The sequence below is a fragment of the Bombus vosnesenskii genome, unplaced genomic scaffold (assembly GCF_011952255.1).
Source record: "Bombus vosnesenskii isolate JDL3184/JDL3185 unplaced genomic scaffold, Bvos_JDL3184-5_v1.1 scf7180000013272, whole genome shotgun sequence".
Classification (NCBI taxonomy): Eukaryota; Metazoa; Arthropoda; class Insecta; order Hymenoptera; family Apidae; genus Bombus; species Bombus vosnesenskii.
This window is the reverse complement of record NW_022882930.1, coordinates 5,337,101-5,350,709: the sequence shown is the minus strand read 5'-3', so window position 1 is coordinate 5,350,709 and position 13,609 is coordinate 5,337,101. Positions and strand designations below refer to the sequence as shown.

At 43.7% G+C, this 13,609-nt stretch overlaps 1 protein-coding gene across 5 annotated transcripts in view; it reads right to left on the bottom strand.

Moving 5' to 3' along the window:
- The window catches only part of LOC117231225, a 182,190-nt gene that overhangs the window by 116,085 nt on the left and 52,496 nt on the right, over window positions 1-13,609 (bottom strand). For 4 of the 5 annotated variants that reach the window (XM_033489450.1, XM_033489449.1, XM_033489451.1 and 1 more), the window contains exon 4: window positions 8,574-8,744. The exons of the other annotated variant lie outside the window; for it this stretch is intronic. In XM_033489450.1, the coding sequence (XP_033345341.1) occupies window positions 8,574-8,580 (7 nt within the window). In that variant the 5' untranslated portion in view covers window positions 8,581-8,744. The remainder of the gene's footprint in view (window positions 1-8,573; window positions 8,745-13,609) is intronic. 5 annotated transcript variants of the gene reach the window in all.

The following is a 13,609-nucleotide window of genomic DNA, read 5'->3' as shown; positions in this document are numbered from 1 at the left end:
CGTACGAAATCTTTGCTCGTATAACGAGCAATTTTCTTCCTCCTCGTAAACGTTCCACGTTCTCCGCTTTGCAGAAACGGTCAGTATCGTTCGGAGTAGGAGAAAACAGCGACTTACGCGACTCAAAGGGATTCCAGAGCGCTTTCAGGAGAACGTCTCGCGGCTGTTCGTTATCCAGGAGCGTAACAGTCATTGAACCAGGATGGTAGGACTGGCTCGATGCGCTTTGCATCTGCCGGAATGCCTGGCAGTCCTTTGAGCCACGACTGGCCGTGAATCGGCTCTCTTTTCACTCCATTTGTTCGTTTATTTATTCCTTTCGCCCCGTTGCATGGCGAACCCCGATCGGGAATATCCAGGATTTCGAGGGAGATCCCGCCACGCCGGGAAAAAATTGTTTCATTTAGCTGGAATCCGATAGAGAACGTCCCGATCCCTCCTTCGTCCTCGTAGATATTTTTAATGAAAGTCTTTCCGGACGCGTTTCGGGTTCGTTGGAAGGATTGGCGAGTTGTATTGGAAATGCGGCGCTACTGCGCTGGGTAAAGTACCGCGGCACCGCAAACGGAGACACAGTGACGATCGACCAACCTGGACATGGGTTAAGCATACTTCTGACGCAGCTGCTACTGCCGGGACTGCACCAAAGCACCTTGGTCCGGACGTGGTCCGTCTGCCCGGGCTTCTCGCGTTTCTGGATAAAGCAACGCCAGCACACAGTGAGGAAGGAAGAGACCAGAGGAGGCAGTGGAAGGATGAGCATGGGAGAGAAGATAGATAGGTATAAGCAGTAAATAATAATAGAAGAAGAGAAATATATGTAAATGTAAGGGCATTATAAGATATAAAACTGAAAGTCGCCCAAAGCCGAAGCAAGGTATGGACTAAGAATAAATAAATAAATAAATAAAATAAATAAATAAATAAATAAAAATAGCACGTTGCGCTCTGTCTCGACGTTTCTTCGATCCGAGAAATCTTACTTTTTAAATTCTAAAACCCTAATCCGTTTCCTCTTGGAAGGCAAATAACGGAAGAGTTAGTTACTCGGAGGAAAGAAGGAGCGACAGAAAGAAGAAAAGAAGAAGCGGCAGAGGTGCAACAGCTTCTCCCTAAACAGTCCATCTGCTCCTCTCGTGTTGCTTCGATAAAAAAAAGCCACGTCCAATGGGAATCGGCACACCGGCGTACACGCACGCGAGCGCCAACACGGAAACTCGAGGAGAAAAGGTACAAGAGGTATCGAAACGAAAGACGTATGTATTGCAGCACCCGTGTCGTTCAACGTCGTTCAACAGCAGCTGCTCCCCCCGACGAGGAAGAACGCGAAAGGAACACGGAGAATTCGCGAAGAAGAAGGAAAGAGAAGGGTCGCGGTGTGGCTAAGCACTCTGAGCGATCGGACGAAGCAAGAAGCGGAAGAGGCTGGCCGCTGAAGGATCTCGTAAATAAGAAAGCTGTTGCAGCAGCGTGGGTGGTGCAGTCCAGTGGAATCGACGAAGAAACACGAAGGAAGGGTGCGCGCTGTAAGAGCGGAGGAAGAAGGGGGAAGACAGAGCGTTTCATTGAAAGTACAACTAGAACGGCGTGGAAACAGTGGGTTCTGGGAAGAGAAAGTCGATGGGAACACAAGTTTCCAGCTTTCTGCGTTAAAGCGTGTCGAGACTCGGTGAAAAGGACACAAGGATGGGGGTTGGGGTGTGATAGACGAGGGAGGAGGAAGAAGGTAGAAGAAGAGTGGAACGGATGAAACAAAGATGGGGAGGGGGAGGTGAGTTCGTGGAAGAAAAAGGAGACAGCGCAGCGGAGAATTGCAAAGGGGCCGACGAAAGAATGGGAAAAGTTAAGGGACGGAACGATTCGTCCGGGAAAAAGAGAGTTTCGCTCTCTTTAAATCGTTCCCGCGAATTCGAGCATTCGTCCACCTCCAGCTCTCCGAAATGAATGGACTTTTCTGTTTACCCAGCCGCGACGATGCCTGTAAATACCGAAAACCCGTAGCCAAAGTCCTAGGAATTTTCCACGGAAACATTTGCTTAGTCGCTACGTTGATAAATTAAGAGACGTTTGAAGACAAACAGTCTCGTCGATCTGTTCCACCGTTTCGTCGAACGTTGTCACAGCCTTGAAATAAATTTGATGAATTCGACGAAGACGATAGAATTTGAAAATTGGAAAATTAGATCGGAGAATCGGAGCAACATAAGCGTTTGAAAGATATTCAATTTTCCATAAAGTTTCGTTTATTCTGCCCTCTACTTGCACGCAATTTCGTAATCACGCGGTCGGTACCTGCCGTCGAATGAAAATGGAGATTTGAACAATGAGAAGTTGTAGTGGTAGGGCGCCGTAAAAGCTTCAGTTCCGTCGAGGTTGCCGGATGGTTTTTCGTTGCAACGAGTTCACGCCATAAGCTTCCGCTCGCATAATCCGTGCACCACCGCTTCCGGACCTGTATTTCGTATAAGTAGAATATAGAGTAGACGACTCGAAGCAACCTTCGATCGAGCTGCTGCTCCTCTACCTTCCTTCTCAGCCAGTTCACTGTTCTTCGCTCTTCTTCCACGTACTTTCTCCATATTGGCTAGATTTTATCAAATTTCTTGATGTACTCCGTAACCTGGTCGGGAACCGAGTAGAACGAGATCAAAGATTTCGCTACTTTGGAAACGAATATTGTTTCCTTCGGTCCTATTACGTATAAAACTTCCTCCGGTAATATTTTACAATCGAAGCACGATTGCCTAGAGATGGAATCCGCGGAGGATCCTTTTTATCCAAAAGAGATCGGGAAGCCCATTAAATATCAAGAGAAAGTCAATTACCAAAATTGTCCTGCTTTTCTACGCGTAAAATGAATCGCAAGCTCTTAATAAATTTGATCGTTTGCAATTAAGAAAATTAAGGATCGAATTAAATGAACGTACGCGTTGCCTCTACTTCGTGTTTAGGGCCGACTCATATTTAGCTCAAAAGACGGAACTCTCTCGAGTTAAGCAAATTCCTGCAGCCAGCCTAGAGTCTGTAACTTTCGAAATCGTAACTTGCCGGGCACCGTGTATTTAGGCAGCGGTCCAGAAACGGGCAGAGCAAGCACGCTAACGATCTGGCTAAAAGCGTTGCAGTCGTTTAACCGTCGAAAACTGGACGTTCCACTGGACGAAAAGCATTCACCGACCCAAACCATCCTCACGCTGGACATACCGGGTTCCTCCGTGACCACGGCCATTAGTGAACTTGAAATCGAGCCGATTTACGTCGATGCCAGTGCGCCAGCATCTGCTAAAATCCCGGCACTCCTCTCGCGATAAGACTTGGAACCAACTTTCTCGATTTTCGAATTAAGCTATTCGCTAATTTATAGCAGCTTTCGGCTCGAATTGGGACCACCGTGAATTTGCGTAACTTTAGGAACGGATAAAGTAAGCTTGCAATTTTCCATTTAACCTCTGCTTCGTCTAAGTTTCGCCATTTCAACGTTTCCATGTTTTTACGAAAGCAAGAACACGAACGTTGGTGTATTTTATCTTTGGACATCGTGTTTTTCGTTCTTCGAGAGGTAATCGTGTCGCGAGTTACTCTTTCGCGCTGACATTAGAGTTCGCTTCCTCCAAGAGTGAACGTGGAAGTGCGAATTGCCGCGAACAATTCAGTTACAAATTGCGAACAATTCGCAGTATCACGCCCGCTCCGAACAAGCAAAGTGCCACGTTCGCGAAACGTCGTGGCGAAGGTGTAACTCGTAACGCGATTGTCTACCGCAAGACAAAAAGAGTAACAACCGAGGACGCGGAGTATTAAGCTCCGAATTTTTCCTCCTCTTCCTCGGGACAGACCAGAAGCTGCGAACTGTCACGGTCACGAGACCCCGGTGCAAAGGTGGAACTCGTAACTCGGTCGTTTGTCGAGGAAGCAAAAGCACGACGTGCATCGATCCTCGTGAAAGCTTAACGTCTGATATTTCTCATCCTCATCGGCCTCGTTAGTTCTCCAGAAGAGATACCTTTCGAACCAAAAAATTCCCTCGCTACCATCGAGTTTACTCCATCGCCACTATCGAAAGTTCCACGCGATTTTTGTACTCCGTGGAAATGCAACGACAGGAAACCGTGGCCAAAGAGGCTAAGGCCTGGTTGATAAGAAGAAGAAAAAAACGAGCCTGGCCAAGTGGGTCAAGAATTGACCGAAAGAGAAAAAAGACAGGCAGGCGTGTAGGATAGAAGGAAGGGTGTTGGGCAGGTCGGGGGTGGTTGGTGGCTGAAAAACGGCAGCCACGACTGCGTCAGTGGAAAACGATCGAGTTCGAGCAGCCTCGGCCGGAATCCGGAGCCGACGTTGCGGCTGTGCCGAGCTGTGACGCAATCCGAGTATACAGTATACGGTGCACAATGGCCCGTATCTGGGTCGTGGTGTCAGTGCTACCCCCTTGCTCGGCCGCCAGGGGGCTACAGCTCCAATTCCGCGCAACCCGGCGCGCCTCGAAAATCGCTGCGATATCCGCCGGACCGGACGACCCTCGCTGACCTATTCTTTCAGCAGACTAACTTGTTCCCTTCGTCTTCTATTCTCCTTCCCTTGTTTCCTTCGTCCTCTATTCTCTTTTCATTGTTCTGCTCTGTCGTTTTATACAGACACAAGGCCATGATTACGGCGCATACGTATTCGCACGAACTAGCGTCCTGACGAACGAAACATCCGAAGACTGCGATGCGTGCAGTGATAAAAATCTATGTACATATTTGATTCTATCGACGTATCGAGTTCGTTAAGCCGGTTTCACACGGAGGTACGTGTACCGTGATAGACGTTCCGTGATAGACGTATCGCGAGTTGCGTACCGTGTAAATGTCGCCATTTGTTTTAATGTTTCGTCTGTCTCCGTACGAGAAGTATCGTTGCCGAGATACACGAAACGAGTGTCGCGATACTGCGTCTCGTGAGAATCGTCGTGCGAACGCTCGCATTCGTATGCATGTGTAATAATGTATATTCGGTATCTATCATACGCGTACCGCCGTGTGAAACCCATCGTAGAAATAAAAAACTTTGTAAAACGGTGATTAGCTACCGATAAAACGTCGCGCTATTCGTTTTACAGGAAACAAAATAAAACGGTGTGACGATCCAAAAATTGGAAAAACTAGGTATATCGTTTTCTTTTCGTAACTTGAAATAGTTAGAGAAATATGTTTATCGAAGCAATCGATAATTCATCAAAATTATTGTACGCTTGATATCATACAATGCAACATGAAAGTATACGCATCGAACGTCGTCCATAAGGGGAAACATAACATCGATTATTGTTGCCTCTGTGTAAACAATTTGTAATTCTTGGTACACCTATCGCGTTCAACCATGTAGGCGTGACAGCGTGAGTGTAAAATTTGATAAACATCGGTTTGTTAACGCGTACATTTGCAAAGATTTCAGCAAAATTATCGACTATTCGTTCGAGGGACAATTAGTATGCGCATACATTCGCCAGAAAGTGTGTACATTTACCGATCTAACATTCGCTGTTACGTCGATATGAGATAAATTAGGTTGGAATTAACTGGCAAGATACATGCTGCAAAGTATCTGCGACAACGACTGACGATTACGCGCTTTTGAACCGCAGAATGCCATGTTTAAGAGAATAACGTTAGACTTGGGATTCGTTCGATCTGACAATGAGCAGTTCGGTGAAATGAGAGTGAATTTTGGATCGAAGTTTAGATTAAATTCCGACGATTAAAATTCATTTCGCTAAGGCGTATTAATCGTAGCTTCGACGATCGTTTCGATATGAAACTGAGCCTGGAGCTTAAGAACGAAATATTTTCGTAAGCGTAAGAAGTAGAATTTTTCACGAAGATTCTAGAGCAAGAAGAGTCATCTAGGATGGTTCTGAATCCTCTGGCTCGAACAGTGACGTTCTCGAAGGTGTTTTGGACTGGGTTAAGCACCGGCTAGGCGTCCACGATTCCTGAGCAATTCAGGAGGATGTTTTGCACGATTTACGATATAAATGGCTGTCGTTGATAAAAGAGCTCATTGTCCGCGGCAGGTTGAAGGTTCTCTGGCTCCGAGATAGCCTTGAATTCCTTTCGATCCGATTAACCATACTCTCGAGCATTTTACCCTCGTTTATTATTCTAAAGTTTACTTTAAACGTCGGATATCATTTTAAACTTTGGACGGCCAGATTATAAACTAAACAGAAATAGTTTCAATTTGAACTTGGAACTTTTTAATTTCGAAACGTTTTATTCGGTCGTCGTTCATCCGATAACGATAATAAAACTGATAAAAGAGGAGAACAATTTTCTATGGAACGAACCGGCGTGAGGCAACGTATTCGGGTCGTGGAAAGCCCCTTAAATCGAAACAGCGATCGCGTAGGGAAAGCGGGTCACCAAAGGCGGCGAAGAAAAGGGCGTCGAACGCGTATCCTGAAATTACGTTTCCAGCGATTTCCGTGACCCAGATCAAGCCAACCACGCAGATTGCTCGCACGCAACCGTCAACCCGGCTGTTCTACATTTTCAGTGACATCCTTTCTTCCATTGCGTTTTGTTTCAAAAGAAAGCCGCTCCCTTTTCGTCGAAACAAGATCAGGCAAAAATGAAAAGGCAGAAGAAAGGAACGAAACCATCGCGAATTCCGACTTTGAGGAAGAACGGCGCGCTAACAAAATTAAACGAAACTACGGGAAACATTTCAGAGAAAATTTGAACAATTCTGAAAATTTCGTTTCAACGTCTTTGCTGTTTCCTATCTGGACACGTCTTCTATTTGTTACGATCTTTCCGCGCTTCTGAAAAAAGGATTCCAACCTCCAGGGTTTTTCGTTCGACGAGCAAAGCTTCGACTGAGTGACAATGAGAGGCGAACAATCGTCGGAAATAAAAGGTGCAAACGAACATCACGAAGATGCCGCTTCATCCTGAGCCACCGCCCTGAAATATCGAGTGGGTACGAGATAATTTAATCGAGTTAACTTCGTATAAAACAATTTCGTCGATACGATATTCGATTACGATATTTTAATTCGCGGCGAATTATTTCGTTAGAGCTTTATTATTTGATTACCCGTGAAAGGGCAGAAACAACTGGGGAAAACGTTGCGCGAAACGTAACGAAAGACGAGGGGCAGAGTCGAATAACGCCAACCTACTATCAAGTTCGACGGATTATTGCTGTTAATTTTCCTCGCTGGCGGCTCTTTGACGTTTCCAAACAATTCGATCGGGTCGCTCCAAGTCGGAGAAAAAAGAAGCCTGTCGGGGCTCGTGCGTGCAACAGAACTCGAGAAGGTAACGAACGATCGATCGGCTGGTTGAATTTACGCGGATCGCATGCATTATGCGTTTCGTACGTGCGCCGTCTAGCGCGTGAGCGGCTTTCCCGACGATAAACGCGAGTTACAGCCGTAATCGTAGCTCCAGGAGATAACCGAACGTTGCCGTTGTGCCTTGGAAATTCGGTTTACGTCGCGTTTCCAGCGATATATCTCGCAGCGACGGAATCGACCCGTGCCGTACCTCGCAGCTTTTTCTTCCGCACTCTGATGTAGGTTAAACGATTAAAAGATAACGCGGAGGCTACCCTCGGCCGAGATAAAAGGTCGATGAAGTTCTTAATGGAGCCAGATTAGCGGACGAGAGATCGCTGCCTGCAGATATATTCTCTCGCGGAGAACAATTCCGCAGCCTGCTGCGCTTCTTTATCGAGTTCTCGATGGTCTAGTTCGCCGCACCGCGGGTCAAAGGGGTAGATTTTTCTTGCGTCTGTTGTGGACGATCGAGTCGAACGATCGAATAAGCTTCTTGGCGAACTTGGACTAACAATTACCGTTTCTATCGCGCGTTTTCTCAATGGATTAATTGTAGATCTTGCTGTTGAGAGAATCAGCGGAATACTCGATGAGCTCGTCGATGCGAGACAATATACGAGCACGAGGTGATTCCTTGATAAAAAAAAAAACTTCGATAATCGAATTAAGGAAAAGCAAGAAAAAATAGAGAATGAAAGGTGGAATAAAATTTTCGTTAAAATTGCTTAGTTTTCGAGAAAATCGAGGTGGAAAATCTGACAGTTGTATTTGAACTTGAATTTGACTTTAAGCGTCGTATAAGAAAATTGTGTTTCCTCTCGTATCATTTAACTATCATAGAACAATCTAAATTGTTAGCCTCGAAATCGTGTCTGGATCGGTAGATTTAATAGTGCACGTGTCCATGAAACGTTGTAACTCGAATGAATTTATCATCGAGTCTATCAACTAGTAACCGGAAATATACCGAGCTTGTGAAATAAATTACGAAATCGGATCATTCGTGAAACAGTAACGTTCTATTTTCGCTGGATCAATTGCTAACGCGAATAACGAAGAAATCATTTTGAAAATTCTCGGTTCGATAACAACCGCGCACGCAATCTGTTGGCGGTCGGTTAGCGGTTAATTTCTAACGACGCAAACAACGTAGATGAGAGCATCGTGTGCAGGAACGAGAGTTCAGAATTATCGACGGTGGTCGATCGACCATAGGTCGAGCATCGAACGAGGCAACTTTTAAAGGACTCACCCTTCATGCCGAGTACTTGCACTCTCCTCTGGTCGAGAGGACACTTTCCTGTGCTTGTTTGCTGGCCGCGAGGCGACGATATCGATACGCTTGGAGACGCAACTCGAAAGTCCGGGTTTACTCGTAGGTTCTACTTTGATCAGGAAAATACGCAGGAACATAGAACACTGCCTGCAACAGACACCATGGAATATCGGTTGAGAAGAGCGTAGAAATTGCCTCGTTGCACTGTGAATGTTGCCGCTTTTGATCGTGCCGCGGGATACAGTTCTTAATGTATTTAAATTGCACATTAACGCGGGGAAATTGACCTCAGTTAGATTTAAATAGGGTTACGTAGATGTTTATGCAAATTCCTATTTTCATCAACGTAACTGAAGAAATTTGCACCGTCCATTAACCTTTAACGCTCGTGTCGTTGCGAGGTAGCCGACCAATCGATTCTTCTATTAATAAAAGTACAATTGTTTGTTCGTACATATAAAAACACTTGTTTCACTTTATTTCCTGTCTCGCGTTTTGCATCTTATCGTATCGAGAATACACAGATACATCACATAGCAGGATACAGTATCATAATTGCAGAAAATAACAGAAAAGTATATTATCATGCAATCAAGAAACAATTGCGTCGAGAACAAAATTGTGCGTTTCCGACCACCTAGATCCGGAAAAATGGCACGTAAAGGGGTTCGATTCTACAGGATGGTTGGTAACTGGTGGAACAAACGGAAAGGGGGTGATTCTACGCGAAAAAAGAAGTCGAAAATATACAATAAAAATTCTTCGTTCGAGGCTTTGTTTTCGAGAAAATCGACTTTGAATTTTCGCTCGGTACGCGTGCGGCACGTTATAACGGATCTCACTGTAGATCGTTGTCTCGATGGAAAAATTAAAAAAAAAATTTTTATTCTATATTTTCGACTTCTTTTTTCGCGTAGAATCACCCCCTTTCCGCTTGTACCACCAGTTACCAACCACCCTGTATAATAATTGATATATTTTACTTATTTATCTTATCTTCTTTAGTGTAGGATGTAGCACATTTTATAGATATTTACGCTTTTAACTCTTTGAGCGCTGCGTTGTCCGACGTTAAGCGTCCACCGTGGGCTGCCCACTCTTCACGAAGAAGCACGCCGTGGGCTGTGTATTTTTTACGAAAGGCATTGTAGTCTGCTACACTCTTTGGTTTTCGTTTTAGTTTGCCAGTTTGATAATTAATTTCTTTTGTTTCAACGAAACCATCAGAATGTGAGATGGATAACATCTATACGTCTCTTTTATCAGGCCACTTTAACGCCATTTTTAGCCCAAGTTGAATGGTTGTGTGAGAGCGCATATATGCGTTCATAGCCCAAAATTGAACGGTTGTGTGAGAACGCATATATGCGTCCATAGCGCTCAAAGGGTTAAACAAACGTAAAAGCGTCGGCAGCTTAGCTCCAACTATATTTAACAACAATGGAACTACCACACCAGTCAAATTGACTGGTTTTACAATTCTATTTTAAAATTCCTACTTCATGTTATATTTTTTCCACAATGATGTAATGACTTTCACAACGATAACTAAAAGAATAATATAATGAATTTTATTTTGTTTTTTATGTATTGAAACTGAAAATAATTCTGTATCAAGGCTACTTATACCAATACCATTGAAAATGACTGGTATTTGTCAAAGTGTAAAAGGATCCTGCAATCTGTTTATCGAACCCAATTAACCAGTTTCCTCGTTTTGTACAATTTCCCACAAACGTTTTTAAAATTTTTGCTGCGTATCATTCGATATGACGATATCAGTTATCAGGAAAATTGCGGATCGATCGCTAGATGCTAACGCTAGAAATACCACACCAGTGAAAATGACTGGTTCTACAATTTTATAAATGTGTCAACCATCGTTTAGGAATCATTTTAGGGATCATCGTTAATAAAATTGTACTACATAACGTGGAATTGCTTCCGTAAGAAAGTAATAAATCAATAAATACACAAATATTCTATTACTACGTATTTTTCAAAAACCAGTCATTTTTACTAATTTTGGTAGAAATAGTTTCGTGTTAACTATCGGTAGTTCTAGTGTTAAACAGTGTCACAAAAATCGTCCGCTTTGTGAACATAGTCCGTCACCTCTATTTTTAAAAATTTCTTAAATTTTAAGCACCGAAGCGCTTTCGCTCGTCTCATCCGTAACTTGGTCGATTTTCTCTGCTTTCTGTTCCTCGGAGTTAACCGATTCAACAAATAAACAGCTCGTACCAAAACGCGTGTCGAACGTAGCGGGGTCTCGTTTCGAATTTACATCGCACGATCTACCATCCGTTAAAATCCACTGCAATTAACATTCGCAGCGTCACTACGCAAAACCCATTCTTACAATTCACTATTAAACCCTACGGTTTAATCCTCCTCCAGGGAGTCGGCTGCGAACTCCACGACTGAATCAGTATTCTCCAGACAGCTGGAGCAATTTGCAACAGCTCGAAAGCGTTTAGAACAGGCTGGAAGTAAGGAAAGGGACGGAGGGAAAGGGCGGCGCTGAAGAAGGAGCGAACTGGAGGCTATAAATTTGCGTTTGCTATCGCGATACGTGGAAGGGTACGAGCCGACGCTCGATTTCTGCGGTCCTGAAGGAATCGTTCGGCGCCGTGATCCGATCGAGTACGTTACACCCGATCGTTTACGGCGCAAAATCGGAAGCTTCTCGTTGCCGTCGCTCGCATTCGTGAACGTGCCTGTTTCACGGCCGATTTCTGGTCGATGAAACTGTTGGCGAGAATATCGTTGACCCGAGGCCAATCGGGAATATTGCTCTTTTCGTCTTCGTGGATCTACGAGTCGCCGAGAAGCCAGGCTGATTAAATCCATAAATTAGAAGAGTAGAGAAATAACGACGTTATCAAAGCGTTGAAATTTACGATTACCGGCATCGCGTGTTCCTGATAAGTAGACTGCAGACGCAGATTTTCGCGCATTTACGGGAAATTTACAAATGCAAAAGTGCATCGAATATACATACAGTACGATACAATATACATACGACGTGCGAAGATATGTAAAATATCGAAAGTGAGATACTCGTTAAAATATTTAGCGGGTGAAACAAAGTTGTATCTAACGATAAATGCTCCTATTTCGGTCGTTTTCGTAAAAATTTAAATTTCCATAAATATCCATAGAGCAGCGGATAGGCAACGGTTACGAGCGTAAGTAGAACGTAAGAGAAATTGAACACTGATATATGCGTACAGTGAAATCAGAAATTGATGACGGCTGAAGTTGATCGCTTTAGTTGCTGAGAGGCTCGGGTCGAACCGAATGGCTTTGGGAATTACCAAGGAATGAAACTTGGAATTAGCATGTTGCTCGAGGGGTATTTTGAATTGGTCCGATGGAATCGAAGCGCGCCGGTTGTCTGCGGTTATAGTGTGCTACTTAGAAGATGGGTATATATTTCCAAACGGGATATCGGACGAAGTAGATCAAAAGAGAATATCGGATACCCGTGTCTGTTATATTATTTATTTCAACGCATATTTGAAACCGAGATATCGAAAATCGTTTGACGTGGTACTTGAAAAATATTTACCAGAAAAATATCGAATACATGTTATTGAGCTACGCTACTTGAGAAATATTTAACGTGAAATATCGAATTTCCACTATTTCGTCTAGATATTCGAAAAGCAGGCAAAACCGACCAAGTGTGTTTCTATGAAACCAAATTTTCTTCGCGCGTTATCAGAAATTACGTTTCTTGAAAACGGCACGCCAATCGTGCACCGCGTTCGATCAATTTCACTTTATTCTACTCGACGCGTCAATTCTATGTTATATTTTGCTCTGGCAACCGCGATATTATTATACGCAACATTTTTACAAAATGTCGTGTCGGCTCACGGGCCGACGCTCCAAACTAAACATACAAAATAAAATTACCCTCTACAAGACCGTAATAAAACCTGTCTGGATCTACGGAATCCAACTATGGGGAACAGCAATTCCAACATTGAAATACTTCAACGCTTCCAATCGAAAACGCTAAGATCCTTAATAGATGCACCTTGGTATGTCACCAACGAAACGATACATCGCGACCTCAAGATACCCACAGTCAAAGAGGAAATAGCAAAATATAGCGACTGATATAGCAAAAGAGTCAACAAACACCGAAACCCCCTAATCACTGGACTACTTGATACGTCGGACCAGATCCGCAGACTGAAGAGACACTACCCGCTAGACCTAAACGCTAGATTCAATTAGTTATCTAAATTAATCAATATTTACTTATTTACAATACATACCTATAAATTATACTTATCTATAATAAGTATTAACTTATTATAAATAATTAGCCATGTCACTGCGCCACGCCAGAAAATACATTACTGAAAATTCTCAATGCGAGAATTGATTGCAAATTTTAATAAATAAAAAAAAAATGTCGTGTGGTTGAAAAGTCCACGTTTCTTAATCCACGCAAGTTTTAAATATTCCAAGAAATCTAGTAACACGTGTCATCGATGACCACCGCAGCAGTCTGCGTATTAAAAAGCAAGCAAAACCTCGGCAATTTAAATCACGCTCTTCCGTTCGAACGTGACTAAACCTTTCTCCGTACAAACGCTCTTTTTAAATGACAGTCATCCGTTGTGCATAAATGTACATCGAAGATGCACAAGGAAAATGACTAGGATGATTGGAATCGAGAGACAGGCGGAGACGGTCGTTAGACAACTGTTTCACGAGTCGACCGACGGTAATCCTAAATCATTAGAGAGGGCTTCTGGATGGCAACAATGCCCGTGGTGGAGCGCTTTTGTGTCGAGAAATCGCTCGCGTCAAACAAATCGACGGAAATTGGGATCTCTTTGATGGGAATCGAGCCTAAGAATCGATGCCTACGGATGATCGTTACCAGGAAACGATTCCGACGAAGGCGCCTGATGGTCTGTCGCTTAATGCATTCTCTGTAAAACGTATTCGAGTATGTAGGTGAAAGAGTCGGATTGTTCGGTTGCGAT